At 43.0% G+C, this 19,952-nt stretch overlaps 1 protein-coding gene across 1 annotated transcript in view; it reads right to left on the bottom strand.

The window, feature by feature from the left end:
- Positions 1 to 19,952, bottom strand: part of ITGB5 (integrin subunit beta 5) — a 124,646-nt gene that overhangs the window by 78,005 nt on the left and 26,689 nt on the right. Inside the window, exons 6-7 of the mRNA XM_021706355.1 lie at positions 13,069 to 13,318; positions 2,310 to 2,478 (exon numbers count right to left, since the gene is read on the bottom strand). Coding sequence (XP_021562030.1) covers positions 2,310 to 2,478; positions 13,069 to 13,318 — 419 coding nt within the window. The remainder of the gene's footprint in view (positions 1 to 2,309; positions 2,479 to 13,068; positions 13,319 to 19,952) is intronic.

Genomic DNA, 19,952 nt, shown 5'->3' with positions numbered 1-19,952 from the left:
ACAGGCTACATCACTCTAAGCAATTATTAACTTTCCAGGTACTCCCTGTTGCAAAGCCATAAAGAACAGCAAAGTGGTGGGGAATAACAGAAAACCTCAACAGGTCTGAGGCTGAGGCATTCTTGTTGAGTGCCTCCCAGTCAACAATCATTCACCAGGTTCAGGCAGTGAGTTTAGGAAATCTGCCGGAATCACTTCTGAAATGCTTGAGTTTTGTGATACTGAGTTTTCAGGGGGCAGAATATTTCATCCATCTGGGATGGTACAGGAAGGTTCTGTAGGCACAAGAGTGGGTCATATGGCTCTTCAAAGTCCACTGTAGTTCAAGTAATCAATTGTGCCATTCCAATTAACAAAATCAAATAGAACTAATACAACCAGATGTTGCTTGGGCCTGTAACTGGGTTCCTTCTCCCGAGACTTACAGATAATTTCCTCTCCCCCTACCAAAAAGAAAATCCTTAAAATTCTCAATGTGGGAAGAAAATGGGGACCCTGTGTCTTCCCTGGGCTATCTGTTCCCTCCCAGAAGTAGAATCTGGCTGAATGTCTGTGGAGACAACACCTCCTACAATCAATATCTGAATGCCAATCAAAAATATAATTTTTTCTTTCCAAATCAAATTCACAAACTATCTACTTTGTGAAACAGTAGAAAGAACCAGAACTAAATACAGTCTGGCTGTGTTCCATCTGGCTTTCTCAGACAGCTAAAAAACACCAGGGACCACTGAATCAAACCATTTGGCTCTGGCCAGCAGCTGGGAAGAGGCCCCTCTGTAGCCACCCTGGACAGGAAGCCACTGCTACCTTCCTCTCCAGGAGAGACACAAGGCCTCAGCGATGGGCAGAACCACAGAGGGATCAAGAGGATGCTAGGTGACTGTGCTGCTTTCCTTAAACTTTTCCTTCCTTTTGTCCATCTCTATCTCCCATTCTGGTTCTTTTATTTCAGAAAAGACAACTGTGGCTCTCTTCTCATTTTGTCAAGGACTGAGTGGAGAGAAAAGGTGAGCCAGTGACACACCAAAATTCAAGCTCTTAGGTCAGAAATGATGTACATAGGCAATTAAGTGCTTACCACTTAGTAAGTGAATAGCAGCTGCCATATGCAGTCTCTAAACTGATTTCTAACCTCTGACCCTGCCCTCCCCAAACAGAAGAGTCCTCAACATCCGCCTATTACCAGACCCACCTGCAATTTCAAGACTATATTACCAACTATATAAACTCTCTGAGGACCACTATGAAAAGGTGCTAAATGTATATACAAAGACTAGGAAGATATACACAAACTCAAGAGTGGTTTTTGTTATTATTATTTTTGTTATCAGGTTGTTTTGATAGTAGAAAACTATTTTTAAAACGTAGGTTTGGCTGGGTTCGGTGGCTCAGTGTGCAATCCCAGCACTTTGGGAGGCCAAGGAGAGTGGATTGCCTGAGTCGGTGGGTTCCAGACCTGCCCAAGGCAACTTGGCGAGACGTCTCTACAATAAATAAAAAATTAGCCAGAGACCTAGTCTCTACAATAAATAAAAAATTAGCTGGGTGCAGTAGCGTGCGCCTGTAGTTCCAGCTACTTGGAAGGCTAGGGCTGAAGGATTGCCAGAGCCCAGCAGGTTGAGGCTGCGGTTGCCGGAGCATGCCACTGCACTCCAGTCTGGGCAACAGAGTGAGATTCCAACTCAAAAAAAAAAAAAAAAAAGTAGGCTTTATTTATTTATTTTTTTAACCAACATTCCACTTATATATTTTGCTGAGATTGAAACCTATCAAAGCATGAGTTCATTTCTGACCTAAGTCTATGTCCTCCTTCTGGATTCATATATTACAGAGAAGCAGGCAAAAAACAAATAAATAGAAATGCAGCCAAAGATGCCATGCTGTTTTTTTCCAACTGGGCTCCCCAGTAGAGCACTCTAACATTTACCAAAATTGAGCTGGAAAACTCTATAAGTTTCTATGCCTATGGCTTGACCTTTAATTTATTCCCCCTAAAATGAAGCAAAACAGCCAATTGTATAAACACAGAACAGCTGTCTTCTGGCAAAGACAGTATCCCATTGCACATAGCCACACCCTGAGGCAGAGACACATACCAGTCTACTTCATTCCCAAGCCCCAGCTGATCTGATTGCTGTAGATTTCCCAGAGGTTCCACTGAGCTCACCCTCTGACTATAAGCATGGTCAGGAGCCATATGCTTGGGCGGCTCAAAGCCCACCATCTCCTGCAGGATGTACCAACACCCACAGATGCGCTCTACCTGGACCTCCCTGTGCAGGGAAGAGACCAGAAAGGAAAGTTACCTTGCAGACTGCCGCCTGGAGCACTGCATCAAAGCCCCCCTCGGGGGCATCACGGTTCCTGGACACCCTCTGTTTCCGAACTTCCTCATTGAAGCTGTCGACTCTGTCTGTGAGAGGCAGCAGATGGCGGAACCCAAAGGAGGGGACGCAGTTTGGAAATAACTTGTAACTAGAGAGAAAGAAGAGAAGAGTCACTTTTCCATCACTGTCTGTAAATCTTAACCACGAGTTCTGTGCATTCACTGAGTGCCTTGAGGGGTATCAGTGGATATCTGCCCAGCCTCTCTTAAATGCCTCTGGGACAGACATAGCAGGGAGGAGAACAAAGATAGATAACACTGTCCCTACTCTCCAAACAGCAAGCCATAAACAGCAGGCAAGGCAGCACATACCAAACTGTGAATGGTAGGGACGAGCAGTTCCAAGGAAACAGAGGCAAAGGTAAGCTACTGTGGTTGGAGGAAGACTTGGCGTTGGCCTTGAAAAATGTGTGAGACCCACAGAGGGGGCCAGCCTAGGCAGAGCAGAGGGGAAGGCTCCTCCAGGCTGAGGAAGGAGAACAATGCCCATTACACACAGTTATTCTATGAAGCCAGCTTCTCCCATTGACTCTGCTGCCTGTGACAAAGGATCACATAACCTCTTCAAGGCAACCCACTCAGTGACCAGGATGTGCTGGTGCATGCACAAATGCTAAACGGAACAGGAAAGGAAACATTCTTTCTGTTTCTTCAGTGATAGACTATCAGCTCTTCTAGATACAATAAAAATCATTCAGAAGTTAAGCATTTTCAAATGGGAAGTTCTAACTGGAAATTTGGAAAGAAGGAAGTAATGCATGTCAGTAGTAGGTTAATGACAAGCCTTTCTTCTGAAATACTGGATGATCTCTTCAGTCTCCTGTGAAGACCTCAAATGGCCCCATTCCTGGAGGAAATTAGCTCTCAATTATTGTTCTAAAAGTTTTGGCTTAATCTATAGCTAATGGAACAGGAAGAGAGGCCTGTTTTATAAATGGGTTCACAAGGTAAAGGGGGAGAGGGGAGAGCGTAGCAACCAGAGAGAAAGGCATATGCAAGAGGCCTGTGGCAGGAAGGAGGGAGCATAGAGAGCTCAAGGGCAGGTGGAGACTGGTAGGGGCCACAGTGCGTAGCAAGGGGTAAGAAAGGACGAAAAGGAGCCTGGAGCAGGCTGGGCCTGACTGTGCAGGGTCTGTGGCCTGTTAAGGAAGGAAGTCTCTCTTTTAGAACAAAATATGAAAAAACAAGCACTAAAAGAGAGGCCTGTGGGAAAGGCTTTGTAATCCAAACTATGGGCATAGGAAGAAAAACAGGCTTAGCAATTGCAAGGAGGACCCTGCCTTAACTGCCGCCAAAAAGCGGCCTCACCAGGGCAGGTCTGGGCAGGCTCCCCTCCTCTGCAAAGAGGCTACCTTTGGCTCTCTAGGGGGCCATTTCATTCCCTTTCAGAGCTACAGTCCCTGTTCCATCCACCACGGTCACAGTAGCACAGCACAGAGTCCCTAGCAGTAAGCCGGCTTTGCAGAATCAGTCCCACTGCCATGACTGCCTTGGCTCTCTCTGGATGGGTGGTAGTGACTAGAACCTTCCCTGCTTGCCTCTCCTTTGTTTTTCTCCCGTCTCCTTTTCCCAAATTTTCATGAACACCTTGAGGTTGGACAGGTCAGACTCTTTCCTGACTCATGCCTCAGGCCACCCAAATTTTTCATTACTTCCTCATTTTGTCATAAACAGAACAGTCATAGAAACAATATTCCCAGCTGGAAGTAGGAGTTGAGGTCCCATCTGTAGTGATTTGGACATATGGGTAACAGGCCCAGAAGGAAGTGGATATATCTACAAACTCTTACTTTCGTCTCCCTTCCTCCCAGCCTCTGCACTCTTCTGTGTTATTCTGGTCCATGAGTTAGGACTTCAGGTGTGTGTTTTTGTCATACTTGGTCAGATTGGTTGTGGAACAGGAGAGAAACAGAATAGTAATTACTGTCTAATGAGAAAACCAGCAAAGCTGTGAGAAACTCAGCTAAAAATCAGCATGTTTTACCTCTTCTCTTTTGCTCTTGCAAACAGCAATAAGCATATACGTTTTTGCTGTGGAGAATTACTGTTAAGTAGTTAGGAACTAGAAAATGTGTTTGCCAGAGAGAAACCTTCACTGCAGAGAACTATAACCAAATCAGAGTCATTTCTTACTGAGAGGAAAATAGCTCTGTCACATAGACCCTGGGAATGTCTCCATTGTCACTGGAATAGGATGTCCTCTGTTGACTAGTTGGCTGGTTTAACTCTTTTTTTTTTTTGAGTTGGAGTCTCACTCCATTGCCCAGGCTGGAGTACAGTGGCAGGCTCACGGCCAACCCAGCGTCAACCTGCTGGGCTCCGGCGATCCTTCCGCCTCAGCCTTCCAAGTAGCCAGAACTACAGGCGTGCGCTACCATGCCTGGCTAATTTTTGATTTATTTTTAAGATGAGGTTTCGCCAAGTTCCCCGGGCTGGTCTCGAACCTGTGGTCTCAGGCAATCCACTTGCCTCAGCCTCCCAAAGTGCTGGGATTACAGGCTGAGCCACCGAGCCCAGCCTGATTTAACTCTTAAAAGAGCTGTCTGAATGACCTGAAGATCTGGGTGTTTGGGGGTCTCATGTGTGGAGACTCTCCCACCCCCACCCTGTGTCTGTGCTGTAAGACCCCAGGGACGTGCACAGGGAGCTAAAAATTAGAATCATATGTTCTCACTCATAAGTGGACCTTGAACAATTATCGTAAACTTTAAGAAAAGGATGGGCAGTAGAAGGAAAGTGCCCGGGGGTGGAGGGATTGACAGTAGTGGGAATCTGCTGGGGGAGGGGCGGACACACCTCATCAACAAGGGTACCTGTATAATGAACATCTGTATACCTAATCCCGAATTGTACCCCACATCTTTAAAATAAAAAATTTATAAGATAAAAGGATTATAAACAAGAAAGAGAAAAAAATAAAATAAACATGGTTAAAGAACTGGGGGCACGTGTACATATATAAAAAGTGAATCCAACTTGAAGACACCAAATCTAGGCAAATCCAGAAAACCATCGAAAACTTCCAGGACAATGTCATGGATTAAGGCAGCACAGGAAGGTTCTCCTTTTACTCTAAATATATAGAACTGCCGGATAAAACATAATTTTTAAAATGTGTAATATACAGCCAAGCCTGGGAGCTTAGAAGTGAAATCCCAGGTGCCAAAAGTGAAGAGGAAACCATTCAATAAATGAATGGATTTAGGATTAGGAGAAAAGACGGAGAATGAGCAGGTGCATATTCCCAGGAGCCCCCGGTGCATCAGAACTTGACAGAGGCCCCAAGGGCCCAAGGCAGGAGACTACCTGGACCATGATAAGCCTCGGGCCCATGCAAGGCCGGGCACTGAAATAGGGCTCCCTGAATAAAGCCGGGCACTACAAGAGTTGCTGTGTCACTAAAACTACAAACGGAAAAATTCCAGCTACTGGTCTCAGAGAGAGACAAGGAAGCTTACCTCTACTCCAGGGCATGAGTGAGATAAATGAGTTAAAACTTGTAACTCCAGGCCCGAGCAATCAGAAGTCACTACTTTTATGGTGAAAAAATCCCCGACTGAGAAATTAACAGGGAAACTAGTCTCACGATGAGAGCGAGAGGTTTCTGGCAGCAGCAAACATGAAACTGCTCCACGGGGATGCCAGCACAACCTCTGATGAAGAACTAGTGAAAAAGTGACAGATCCCACAAGAGACAAACCATGAGGGAATGTCAGCAGATCTGACATGCCAAAGAACCCACAACTCAAGAAATAGAAAAGAAGGATTTAAAATGCTTCAAGTCTAAGATATTTAAAACATTCAAAGAAAGGAAGGAATAGAAACCAAAGGCCAGACACAAGATATTATTAGAAAAACAAAACAAAATGGAAGGCTCTGAAAAAAACAGTATGAAAAACAGAAGGATCTGAAAAAGAACCAAACAGTAATTAATGAGACGAAAAAGACAGTCACTGAAATTCAAAAATGAAACCCAATGTATGGATTAAACAGTTGAAGAAATAAATGTAAACTGGAAGAAATCTCCTATGCAGCTAAGAGAAAGAAAGAGGTCAAAATTACAGGAGAAAATTTAAGAAACACGAAGTTTAGAATGAGAAGCTCCAAAGGACACCTAATACTGTCAAAAAGAAAAGGGAGTGAAGAAGAGTGAAAACAAACAAAGAGATAATAATGTCTAAGAATTTTCAGGAACAAAGATGTACTCTCAGATTAAACAAGCAGACCAAGTTCTGAGCAATATAAAGAAAAACCCAACCTAGACACATTAGAGGGCATAGAATTATGGAATATGAAAAGCACAGGAAAACATTAAAAAGCTGCCAAACAAAAAGAAAATGATTAGACAGAAGATTCCATACCAGCCCTGAGATATATCAGCAGACCATGGAATAATACCTTTGAGGTGGTGAAGAAATACTAAGACGATACTAAAACACAAAGGGAGTGTAAACATCTAAATAAAGATGAAGCCTATTCGCTCACTTGCACATATTCTTACTTGATACATATTTCAACAACAGCTCAATACCTCTAAAAAAGAAAAAGTGTTCAGAACTGGAAATAATATGCCAGGTTAATCCTTTGAACCCTGTATCAGTGAATATCATGTGACTCTTCCCTGTGAAACTATTCCTATTACTCAGAATAGAAATTAAACAGTTCTTTCATCTGATGATTAAGTTACTCTACCATGGCAGCCCTGGTACTTCTTACTTCAGATTTGGCATTTCTGGTACATTCTAAGATGGGGAGGGATGAGTCTAGGATTTTGATCCTGTTGGTAAAAACGTCTGGAGAGAAGAAGGAGGGACAAGCCTCAGGAAAGCCACATGCATTCTGGCTCTCTTGTCTCTGACATGTCCTGCACAGGTGGTTAAATCACATCTCTTGACTTTCCCACCTCCCTATAACTTCATGGGAACTGCTGCTGCTTCCACCACTGGGGAGAAAAACCTAACTGAAGGTACCATTGGAACTCGAGAAGAACTCTGTGGTTTTCTTCTCCACATTCCCTGGAAGAAAAGGATAGTTAGAAAAGGATCATAAACATCTGCTGAGCCCAAGCATGGAATGTGAACAAATGAAACGGGCCAGCTGCAAGGTAAGAAGGAGTGGTGGGGACTGTGGCAGCCAGACTACTACAAGCCCAGGTTTACCAGACCTCCCAGTTTTTCAAGAAAACCTCAAAATCCTGGTTATTCTTGATCTAATCTTTTTTAAGTGCTGGTAACTATTTCACAGTGCCATTAAAACGCCGGAAGCCAGCATTTATTGGGGGTCCCTGGTAGGAAAGATGGCGTCGGCGATTAACTAGAGGGATAGATATTAAAAGAAAGAAAGGAAGAGACTGGACTCCTGTCTAGTGCAGAAGCTGTTTAATGGGACAAACTGTAAGCCTTTTATCCTAAAGTTTCACAGGCAAAATCACAAGATTTTCACGTGAACACAAAGCCAGGTAGATAAGGAGTGTCCTCCACCTACCAGGTGTTTCCTCAAGCATGAGGAAGGACAATCCCAATATTATTTCACTATTCCTTATGCTTGGTTAATGTTCCTCAAAAACAATACAACAATTCTAACATCATCTAATAATCAATAATTTCTAAAACTTATGCATACACAACACCTAATGACTAACTTAAATCCTAATACCTTTCTATTCTGTGCTAATTCTACCTATACGATAGAAACTCTTAATTATAGCCCAAACCAGTTCCTAAAGAATGTGACCCAGTCCAAAGATCACGCTGGGCCATTTCTAGGAACAACTGATTACAATCTCTTAACAAAATGGCTATTCTAAAATCCTATATATCTATCTTAATTTCTATAAAAGTTTCTAATTCCTAATCCTAATATATAAAGCTGATCATCAGCAATAAAGCTTCTAAAAATAAAACCCAAATATAAACTGTAAATTGTACCAAGGCCAAAACCACCTTAAAATATCATGTCTGATCATGCTTGAACTAACATAATTCCCTGACATTAGCATGACCTATTCTACAATACTTTCTATGAGTAAAGTAAATTCAATTTCTATAATAAGTAGAAAAACCCTACACTAACTGTAGCTAAAAACTGGTTTAAAAGAATGCAGTCCAGTTCAAAGTACATGCTGGGCCCTTAGGAATGTGGCCCAGTCCAAAGTTCATGCTGGGTCATTTCTGGTAACTCTAGATAATCACCTATACCATCTAAAGCTGAAAACAGCTCTCAATATGTATATACTAATTCTACAAATATACTTTTAAATCTTATAAAGAAGCTTGTACCATATAGAAGCCTCCCAAATGTGACCTGAGTTTGAATTATATCTAATACCTAAGCCAAAACCGCAGTTCATGGGAAACAGGAACAATGAGTTTCTAGAGTTAGCCATGCCTGTCACAGTCACAGAGCCTTCAGCTTAGGTCTGCAGAGCTCCTTCTGATGAGATGTGCCAAATAGCAAAAAAGGAAAGTGGAAATGGGCCAACAGCTCCTGAACACACCCTAGTGGTCTCAGAATCCACAGCCCACCTTGATCCCTAATGTTCAGGTGGGCCTCCGTGGCCGGCTCCCAACATCAAAACAGAAAGGCAAACAAAGGACATGTATAGGAAGATCAGGCATAGGAGCAAACAGATTACAGACCCCGGACTGTACCCTTCTCTCGAGGGAGCAGTGGGGAAGTAGGGAATCTCCGAGGAGACCCAGGATGGGAGACACATCTCAGCCTGCTCACAGAGCCACAATGTGACTGCCTGTTGTACTGCCCGGCCTAGATAAGAGAGATTCATATCACTTAGCCCTGACGTTTCCCCCAGAACGCACCTTCACTGAATTTGCTGTCTCTCAAGCAGGTTTTCAGTGTCAAGAAGTTTACTGTTCACAACTGCCTCTGCCTCTGAGGACTTAAATAATGATAAGCAATGTGTAATAACCTTGAACACTCAAATGCTGAGTGCCCGTGGTGAGTCTTTGATCTTCTGCCAGCTTCCAATCTGGTGCCTCAGTTAGCGGATGGGCCTTGGAAGAATGGAAGTATAGACACATCCTGTCTGAAGACAGGGTCTAATCAGGGCAGAGGTGAAAAGAAGCAGATACAGTCACTATTCCAGATGAATTGAAAAAGTTTTGGTTAAGATGTCACTGCACCTAGCAAGCAAGACTGCAACAAGAGGACATGTGGCACCAGAAAAGGGCCTTAAAGACAGGATCAAAGTAACAATAATCCCAGTGGCCACCTGGTCAGGAGGAAACTAAACCCAGCAAATGACAACACCCAGTACCTCTTCCTGGTTAAAGAACTTAGTCTCATTTGTATTTAAAACATTTTTTTCTTGTCTTATTTTCCCACCAATATCAGTTCCCAAACCCTGGAGAAAACCTAAGTCAGCTTCTAGAAGAGTACACAAAAGGATCAGAAAGGATTCAGAAGAATATATGTCACCAGCACATTATCAACTGCCCAATCACCCCAAACCCGCTGGGAGCTGTCAAGGCCACCAAAGAGGATTTGTGGAGAGGCATGCTCTCTCCCCTCGGTGACAGCTAGGAGATCGAGAACTGAAAATGACATCACAAGAAGAAAGGAGCCTGGATCCCTGAGTCACTGTGTGCAGGAGAGCTGCCAAGGAAAGCAGCTCAACTCACATCAGATTTTGCACAAGCAAGAAAAAAACATGCATTATTTTGAGTCACTGAGATTAGAGATTGTATCTTACTGCAGCATGGCCTATCATTATCCTTAGGTAAGCCCCAGAGGGTGGGGGTAGGGTGGTTTTGGAGTAGGTATTATTACTCAGCCTCAGGCAAAGTATTGGTTTTGTAGTGCGATTTGGATGGGGAAAAATAGGTCTGATATTAATGGGGAGGCAGACTGTTTGTCTGGATTCATATTTCAAGTCTACCCCTTACTATTTGTGTAATCTTGGGTAAGTTATTTATTCTCTCTAAACCTGTTTCCTCATCTTTATTTTTATCTTTTTCATATACAACATGAATGTTAAGTTTCCTCATCTTTAAAATCTAGCTTACTACAAACATGAAAAAAATGCTCAACTTCACTAAACATCCAAGAAATGCAAATCAAAACTATAGTGAGATACCACCTCACACAGGTCAGGATGGCTATCATTAAAAAGTCAAAAGTTGGTGAGGCTGTGGAAAAAAAACAATACTTCTACACTGTTGTTGGGAATGTAAGCTAGTTCAACTTTTGTGGAAAGTAGTGTGGCAATTTCTCAAATAACTAAAACTTGAGCTACCGTTCGACCCAACACTCCCACTCCCAGGAACTTACTCAGAGGAACATAGATCGCTCCACCAAAAAGACACCCACATACATATGTTCATTTCAAAACACTATTCACAATAGCAAACACATGGAACCAACCCAAATGCCCAGTGAAAGTGGACTGGATAAATAAAATGTGGTACATACACATAATGGAATACTATGCAGGCATAAAGAAGAACAAAATCATGTCTTTTTGCGGCAACATGGATGCAGCTGGAGCCCATCATACAAAGTGAACTGTCACAGAAACAAAAATCTGAATACCACATGTTCTCACTTATAACTGGGCACTAAACATTGGGAACATGGGCACAAAGGCGGGAACAACAAATATTGGTTACTACTAGTGTAGGAATGAAGGAAGGGGTGATAAGGGGCACACAATCACCCACTGGGTACCATGTCCACTACTGGGGGGAGGAGGCTCACTAGAAGTCCAAACCTCACCTTCATGCAATCTACTTATGCAGCAAATCCTCACATGTATCCCACAATTCTAAAATGAAAAAATAAATGTAAAAATTTGGCTTATATCTACTTTAGAGACTTCAACAGGTTGTTAAGAGATTCAACAGGTTGTTAAAAGATTTAAATGAGATCATCCATATACAGTGTTTGGTATTAGGCCCGACATTTAATAAGAACTTAAATCGAGCCAGGCTTGGTGGCTCAGCCTGTAATCCCGCGCCTTGGGAGGCTGAGGTGAGTGGATTGCCTGAGCCCACGGGTTCGAGACCCACCTGGGCAACTTGGCAAGACCTCATCTCTACAATAAATCAAAAAATTAGCCGGGCATGGTAGCGCACGCATGTAGTTCCAGCTACTTGGAAGGCTGAGGCGGAAGGCTTGCCAGAGCCCAGCAGGTGAAGGCTGCAGTGGCCGGGAGCGGCCACTGCACTCCAGTCTGGGCGACAAAGTAAGACTCCAACTCAAAAAAAAAAAAAAAAAAAAAGAACTTAAATCGTAGTTGTTTCTTATCTAATGACTGCTTTGGGGCTTATATTCCAAAGCCTCACTATAGGTGAATGTGGAGGAGGCAAGAAAAAGCTGCAGGTTACCATACATTGCATAATCTCAGTATTTAAAGGGAACACTTGAAGGACTAGAAAAGAAAGAAACCACTCTAGTAGAGGTTGTGTTAGAAGGTTGAGGGGCCGGGCACAATGGCTCATGCCTGTAATCACAGCACTTTGAGAGGCTGAGGCGAGAGGATTGCTTGGGCTCAGGAGTTCGAGGCCAGCCTGGGCAACATAGTAAGACCTCATCTCTACAAAAAAGAAGGAAACAAACAAAACAAAACAAAACAACACAAAATTTGCCAGGCTTGGTGGTGTGAGCCTGCAGCCCCAGCTACCTGGGATGCTGAGGCAGAAGGCTCACCTGAACCCAGGAGGTCAAGGCTGTGGTGAGCCATGATTGTGCCACTGGACTTCAGCCTGGGTGACAGAGTGAGACACCCACTCAAAAAAAAAAAAAAGGTTGAAGAATGTGATTTCCACCCTCACACACATATACACAAACATCCCATGGCAGAGACTTGCCCACCAATCCTATTTCCTCTGATTCCTGCGCATAACTAATCTAGTTTCCAGCCTCCTTGCTCAGTTGTGTTCTGTAGGATATGGGAGCAGAAATGGCAAAGGCCTATCCTTCTATGCATAATCCTCCAGGCAAGAGGACCTTAGATACCATGTGTAGAAGACAATAAAACAGAAAGATCAAAGGAGCCTGGGTCCCTGAGTCACTGCCTGGAGAAGTGTCCAATTATGAGACCCGGTTGGACTTAGTGAGCAAGAAAGAACCTTCTAGTAAGTTTGAGCCATTTTACACTACGGAATTGTTCTGTTGCAGCAGTTAGAGACACCAGTTCTTTAATAATGTGCCAAGTATTTTCTAGTTCAGGTAATCTGGCTTATGTTGAAAAAAAACTTATGCCTCTAAAACAGGATTTTCATTTGGTTTTGTCAAGCTAAGTCATAGTTATTTATATAAATAACAGGGACAAAATTTTAATTCCTTTATCCCCAAGTATCTCAGTTACTACCTACAAGGGAAAAGTTTAAGTTGTCCAGCCTGCTCTTTCCCTGATCCCTTAGGTCTATCACCGAGGGCATTCTCTAAATTCTATTTATGTGAGAAAACAGTGCTGTGTGAGGCAGGCAGGAGAATAAAGGGGTGATCCTCATTGTATCTTTGCAACCTTGTGCAACAGTTCATTCACTTTTTTACATGTAGTGGAAGGAGAGAACTTTCCCTCATTAATCAAATGAAACTCCTAAGTCTGGCCACCCCTCCTAAATATACCTTCCCTCATTCTTTCTTTGAGCTAAGTTTTCCTGCTACTCCATTCCTCCACCCTGAAGTACCCAACAGAAGGACAATTGGCCACTTACCCAATGCATGGATTGGTCTGGTATCTCGGTGCCGTGTAAGAGAAAGGAGAGATATCCTTGTCAACAAAAGACCCGAACCCCAACCGGAAGTTGCTAGTGAGCTTCCTCATCTCCTCGGCCAGCTTGGTGCCCAGGTTCCGGATGTTGTCTAAGTCATCTTTCATGGACAGAGAGAGGTCCATCAGGTAGTACAAGTCCACGGGATAGTCCTCCACCTGGCGAACCTGTAGCTGGAACGTAGTCTTGTCACCTGCACCAACAGAGACATCATGCATGTCAGGGGCCATATAACCTGCTAAGGGATGGATTTTTGCTTTCAAAGCTGGCCCACCTCCTACTTTTCTGTAGTGATTGTGTGCCTCCCAGAAGAAATAGCTTTCTTGAAAGTAGAGTACCTGAAGGGACTAGGGTCCTGGGGATGAAGCCCTGGGTTCTCCTTCCCAAGCACTGGTCTCAGTTTGCTAAGGAAACTCCTTAGTGGTGTTTTGTCTTCTTAGCAACAAGGATCCTTGAGTAATTGGAGGACAGGGAGCAGGACAATTTTACGACATAAATTGGGTGTTGAGTAGCCCACCAACTCCAGAAAAAGACCCAGCCAAGATGGGAATGTGTGTGTGAAACAGAAAGCAGGGAAGAAATTAGCAAGAGGGGGGCTGGGCGCGAGTGAGTAAGAACCAGGAAGGGGAGATACAGAGACAAAGCAGGGGAGGGCAGAGAAATACAGACAGTTACTCAAAGTACCCCAACAAACAAAAATATTTATGCCTGTGCCATGTCTCCTGTTTTTGTTTCTATTTCCCTAGCCATTTACTAGACAACAGTATTTATTTTTTGGACATATTTGATGTTTTGGGACATCCCAGGCACAACTCATTATATCAGAAATTAAACACACACACACACACACACACACACACACACACACATAAGAAAGACAGATTCCGAATTTTAGTTCCATCCATCAAAAAAAACAAAAAGAAAAAGAACAAAAGAAAAGAAAGAAAATACATTGTTAGATCTGTCCACCAGTTACAAGAAAGAAAATGATGATTGGTTCTAAAATAAGATAGCTGGAGACAGATGAAATAATTCAGAAGGTGAATTAATTCAGAACAAAGAGAAAAGTCAGTGTCTGAGAGGCGTGACTCTTGCTACCTCACCCTACAAGGTTTAAAGAAAGGCTTAAGTCAGGGTAATAACTGGAGGACCCACGCCAGGATAATGGTCTCCATAACATTTCATGATTTCTAAAAACAAATCACTCAGAACCAACTTCAAGGCTCAGCTCATACCAGGTAACACTGTCTGCCTTGGACTTGTTAGCCTTCAGGAATGCCAAGAGGCCCTTCAATTTAACCCAGTGGAGAACTGTCCCTGCACATTTGAAATTTGGATACATTGTTTGTGTGTTTAGAGGCACACATTTAAATGTGTAGTTTGTGTGTTTAGAGTCCCAACAGCAAAGGCAGCCCCACTTCTGCCAAGGGGTCCATACCTGATAGGCCAGTAGCTACATCTCAGAGTAGCCAATCTTTCACCTCAAGCTGACAACCAGCAGACCAAAGCCTTCCTGACCTTTCAGGATAGGGAACTCAATCCTCTGTGCGCTCTCTTCTCCTCTCACCCCAGACAAGGCATATTTCACCAACTAGACCATGATAAAGCAGACAGTCAAAAGATCTTAAGTTCCAGCTCTGTCCCTGACTAGAGGCGCAACCTGAGTCTCAGCTTCCTTAAATATAAAGCAGAAATAAAAACAATACTCATAGCATTGATTAAGGCTGTGATGCACTCTGGAGGGAGAGAAGTGTTTTATAACAGTAAAGGTTTGCACCGATTAAATATGATTATTATAATTACTTTCTGTAGTCAGAGCGGCAGCTCAGAGTCTGCTTCCCTGGACTTGTTTTTGCATGTACTGTTCTAGTCGCCTCAAGATTGATGTCGTTTGAGTTGCCTATTGGTATGAGCCTATTTTTAAAAATCATCAGAGTCTGATTCAAACAGAGGAATGTTCAAGATTTCTTCCAGAATGAATTCTGGACTGCCGCCGTGTCTGTCTCTGGCTCCCATCAGGAAAACGGAGCAAGTTCCGCCAAAGGGTGTTGGATGCCACATCATAGAGGAGGGAGGGGCAGGGGGAAATTGAGGGAAGGGAGAGCCCTCCCCGGACCTCGCATGGGCAGACAACAGACTCCAGAGGAACACAGCCTGCAATCATATCTCCTCTGCCTGTATCATAACTTTTTTTGCAAGTGCCACCTGTCCTCCTTCCCCCAAGTCCCCAGTTATACCTTTTTAAAATCCAGAATCTACTTCTATCATTTTATAAAATATAAGTAATTAACAGATGGGTACTTTAAAACCAGGAAATAGAGAATTTAGGCTTGGATTCCAGGAGGCTGGAAAGCACCCATGGGGTAGAAGCAGGCACTGGGTTTGAAAGCAGAAGAGCTGGGATCAGATTCAGACTTGGTCACCAAGCACTCTGGGAACCTCCAACTAACTTGCTGCTCTGTTTCTGCATCAGTAAAGTTGGGAGGATATTAATTATTGTGGGGTCAAATGAAATAACGTATACAAACACCACATAAATGTTCCTACACAAGGAAAACTCTGCCTTCAGTTCCCCCAAAAGTCAAATTTTAAAGCAATTTCCTTTGGGGATAAAAGAGATAGAAGATTCTGCTAAAACTTGAATTTGGATGACTACAGCCTTGGGCATATACATTTAACCCCAAATTTTCCAGCCATGAAGGCAAAGAGGAAAATGAGGTAAGATATATAGGTCTCTTTGTCTGCTAAGAGGATATCTGTTCTGAAGTAAGAAATCTCTTGGCATTAAATTGTAAGAGAAATTGATCAGGAACATACATACATACACATTCATGTGCACCTTCCCAAAGGAAGGCTGCAAATGTTAAAAAGAAATATTTTTTTCCATTTTTTCCAGAAAGAGAGGGAAGTAAGAAAGAGGGTAATACTATTAATGTCCAGAATTATGTTTTATCGCTGCCTCTAATATGCTGGATTTCAAATGCCACAAACTCCTGAAGGGGCCTTAGCAATAATGGAATGTTCCGTCAGCATATTTTGGAGGGGCTGACTTTCCTGGCTGGATTCTTGGTGTGGGTGTTAAGCTGCCAGTGCACCAACTCCCCAACAAGGGAGACCTCCAATGTTAGCAGCCTGACAATGAAGCTGTACCATGGTATGGGAAGTGCAATCTCTGCTGAGAAGGTCTGGGGTGCATGTTCCATCCTTGGGTGCACCTCCAGAACACGTGCCCTTAGACACACTCCTCATTTCCCACTCTTTCCCAGCCACACTGCTTTCCTGCACCACTTGACACATTAAACCAGCAGACTGGGAAGCCCTTCTTGCCTTCACAGTCAGGTCTGGGTCTGTGCCTGTCTCTGATGACACCATTCCAGCACCATTCCAGCCCTCTTGCCCAGTCTTCTCTGTCCCTGCTCCTTCCCTCTACACAGGCTCATGTTCCCCTGCGGCTGCAGCTTTTTCGCTCTGTGCTGTTCCACATAATCCCCACTGGCCTCCAGACCAGAGGCAGAATTAGAGGAACAGCATAATACAAGCTCAAAAGAGGAGCTGACCACCTGGCACCTGTAAGGATGAAGCTATTCTCCAGGCAGTCCTCTCGTGTCCTTCTGGTTTTTCCAGTTTCCAAATCACCCAGCTCCAACTGCATTTCACACAGAATTTTTGCATTGCTCAGCCCCTAAGGACAGGTTCTCCCACTGTAATGAAGTGTCAACTAATATTTCATCTGAAATGTATTGTTAAAACTTTCTTCTTTCTGCCCTCCCTATAATAAAAAGTGAAAAGTTAGCTTTTTCCTTAGGGATATAGATCAGATGACAAATATCTCTAGAGAGTGAGTAGAGAATTCTACCAAGAACATTTAAGTTTGATTAAGTGTTAAGACCAAAGTTGCACTTCGGCTGATAAAGATTTTTCAACATCCCAAAACAAATGTAAGTAGTTTTTCATTTCCTAGAATTACCCTTCTGTGCTAGTAATTGAAAGAAAGGAAACATAAAAATCAACTATTTATCTAGGCATGGTGGCTCCTGCCTGTAATCCCAGCACTTTGGGAGGCAAAGGCAAGAAGATTTCTTGAGCCCAGGGGTTCAAGACCAGCCTGGCCAATTTGGTGAGACCTTGTCTCTACCATAAAAAAAAAAAAAGAAAAACTAGTGGGGCATGGTGGCGCATGCCTGTAGTACCAGCTACTTAGAAGGATGAGATGGAAGGATCACCTGAAACCAGCAGATCAAGGTAGTTGTGATTGTGCCACTGAACTCCAGTCTGGGTGACAGAGAGAGACTCTGACGTGCCAAAAAAAAAATCAAATGTGTTATAACAGGACTAACTGAACAGGAAATTAGGACCCCAGTGCATACTTTTAGATAAACATACAGTTAGTTTTTTTTGTTTAGCAAAAGGTAATTAGGATTAAATCCAGACCTAGAAACAAATAAATGCCTCACTGGTCTAGAACAAGGCTGCCAGACTGGACTGCACCACATTCCCCACTTCAGAATTCCGACAGACAGAACCAAAAATCAAGTCATCTGAAGACTCCACACTGTCTGTCTCCAAATGTCAGGGCTTGACATTTCTAGTTTCCTTTAAAATAACTCCTTGTCCATCCATCATCAAAAATATTTCTTCATCTATTTCAGCATGTACATTGTCAGTCTGGGTGGTAACTCTATTGGAGAAGCAGTACCCAAACCAGGTAACTGACACGCCCAAAGTAGAACCCGGAAGGAGAGGGGAGGAAAACACATAGAGGCTGACAGGAAACCTCAAAGTGACCAATCACTTGTAGTTTAGTTAGTGGTAATATAACAATGTCAGTTTCCTGGTTTTGATAACATACTCTGGTTATATAAGATATTTATCATTGGGGCAGCTGAGACGGGTATATAGAACATCTCTGTGTTATTTTTATTTTTTTATTTTATTTTTTTGAGTTGGAGTCTCACTCTGTTGCCCAGACTGGAGTGCAGTGGCCGCTCCCGGTCACTGCAGTCTCGCCTGCTGGGGTCCGGCATCCTTCCGCCTCAGCCTTCCAAGTAGCCGGAATTACAGGCATGCGCTACCACACCCGGCTGATTTTTTGATTTATTGTAGAGATGAGGTCTCACTGCCCAGGTGGGTCTCAAACCCGAGGGCTCAGGCAATCCACTCACCTCAGCCTCCCAAAGGCGCGGGATTACAGGCTGAGCCACCGAGCCCAGCTTCTGTGTTATTTTTTGCAACTTCTTATAAACCTAAAATTACTTCAAAATAAAAAGTTTAAAATGAAAAAAAAGTAACCAATCAAAGATCATTTTTAAGCGGTTAAGGGATTGAGACAAATAAAAATTCTAATAAACCCTTTCTAATTACTCAGTGTTTCAAAACCACCTCCAAGCTCTGATTCACTCGCAAATAAGCATTAAAGTTTATGTCCTTTCCTCAGGGTTTTTTGTTTTTTAAGGATTTTATAAGCTTCTTGTCCTGACATATAGTTACCGATACTGAAATAAAAATAGAAAACATGATCCTGTGTTTATAAAAAATCCTGCTTAAAGTTTGACAGTCCTTCAAAAAGTTAAGCATAGAATGACCACATGACCCAGCAATTCCACTCCTAGCTATAGATCCAAGGTTGTTGAAAACATATGTCCCCACAAAAGCGTGTACATGAATGTTTATAACAGCATTAGTCACAATCACCCAAAAGTAGAAACTGTCCATATACCCATCAGCTAAAATGTAGTATATCTACACATATACTATGGAATATTATTTGACCATAAAAAGGAATGAAGTATGTGCTACAACATGGATGAAACTTGAGAACATTTTGCTACAAATGACCACATATTATATGATTTATAGGATATGTCCAGAATAGACAAAATCACAGAGACAGAAAATAGATCAGCGGTTTTCAGGGGATGAATGGAGAAGGTAGAAGGGTACAATATGGAGTAACTGTTAATGGGTATGGGTATCTTTTTGTGAAATGTTCTGGAATTTGACAGTGGTGATGGTTGTACAACCTTGCAAACATACTAAGAGTTGCTGAACTGAACACTTTAAAATGGCAGATGTCATGGTGTATGAATTATATGTCAATTAAAAAAAAGAACAGCCGGGCTCGGTGGCTCAGCCTGTAATCCCACGCCTTGGGAGGCTGAGGTGAGTGGATTGCCTGAACCCGCGGGTTCGAGACCCGCCTGGGAAACTTAGCAAGACCTCATCTCTACAATAAATCAAAAAATTAGCCGGGCGTGGTAGCACGCGCCTGTAGTTCCAGCTTCTTGGATGGCTGAGGTGGAAGGATTGCTGGAGCCCAGCAGGTCGAGGCTGTGGTGGCTGGGAGCGGCCACTGCACTCCAGTCTAGGTGACAGAGTGAGACTCCAACTCAAAAAAAAAAAAGAACAAAAAAATTCCTGCTTAAAGTAGACAGATTTTTTTTTCTCCCCCAGACTATCCTGGAACAATAACTTTGCCTCTCTAAAATATCTTTCATATTATGCTGAGGCTTGTCCTTGACTAGTCTGGTATGAGGCTGACAAAGTGTTACATTTCACTCCTCAAATATCTATTATGAGGGATGGGGGATGGGACAAGGGAGGAGACACAAAGAATTTCTAAAAACATATGATGGAAAAACCAATCCCTATATACCTGAAAGACCTTCCCAGAGTCAAGGGGAATTTCCCTGAGGTAAATGTGCATTTGGCAATCCAAAAATTTTGCTAACTGCAATATGCCATTCTCTCCTGCCCCCCAAATAAATATTTGGGGGCTGCCTATACTTCTTTTTACAAATATTAAAATTTCATTTTCAAAATTTTAAGAG

Source organism: Carlito syrichta, unplaced genomic scaffold (assembly GCF_000164805.1).
Source record: "Carlito syrichta isolate Samal-C Ts95f unplaced genomic scaffold, Tarsius_syrichta-2.0.1 Scaffold315477, whole genome shotgun sequence".
NCBI lineage: Eukaryota > Metazoa > Chordata > Mammalia > Primates > Tarsiidae > Carlito > Carlito syrichta.
Note: the sequence above shows the minus strand (reverse complement) of the source record. Positions and strands in the feature narration are given on the sequence as shown.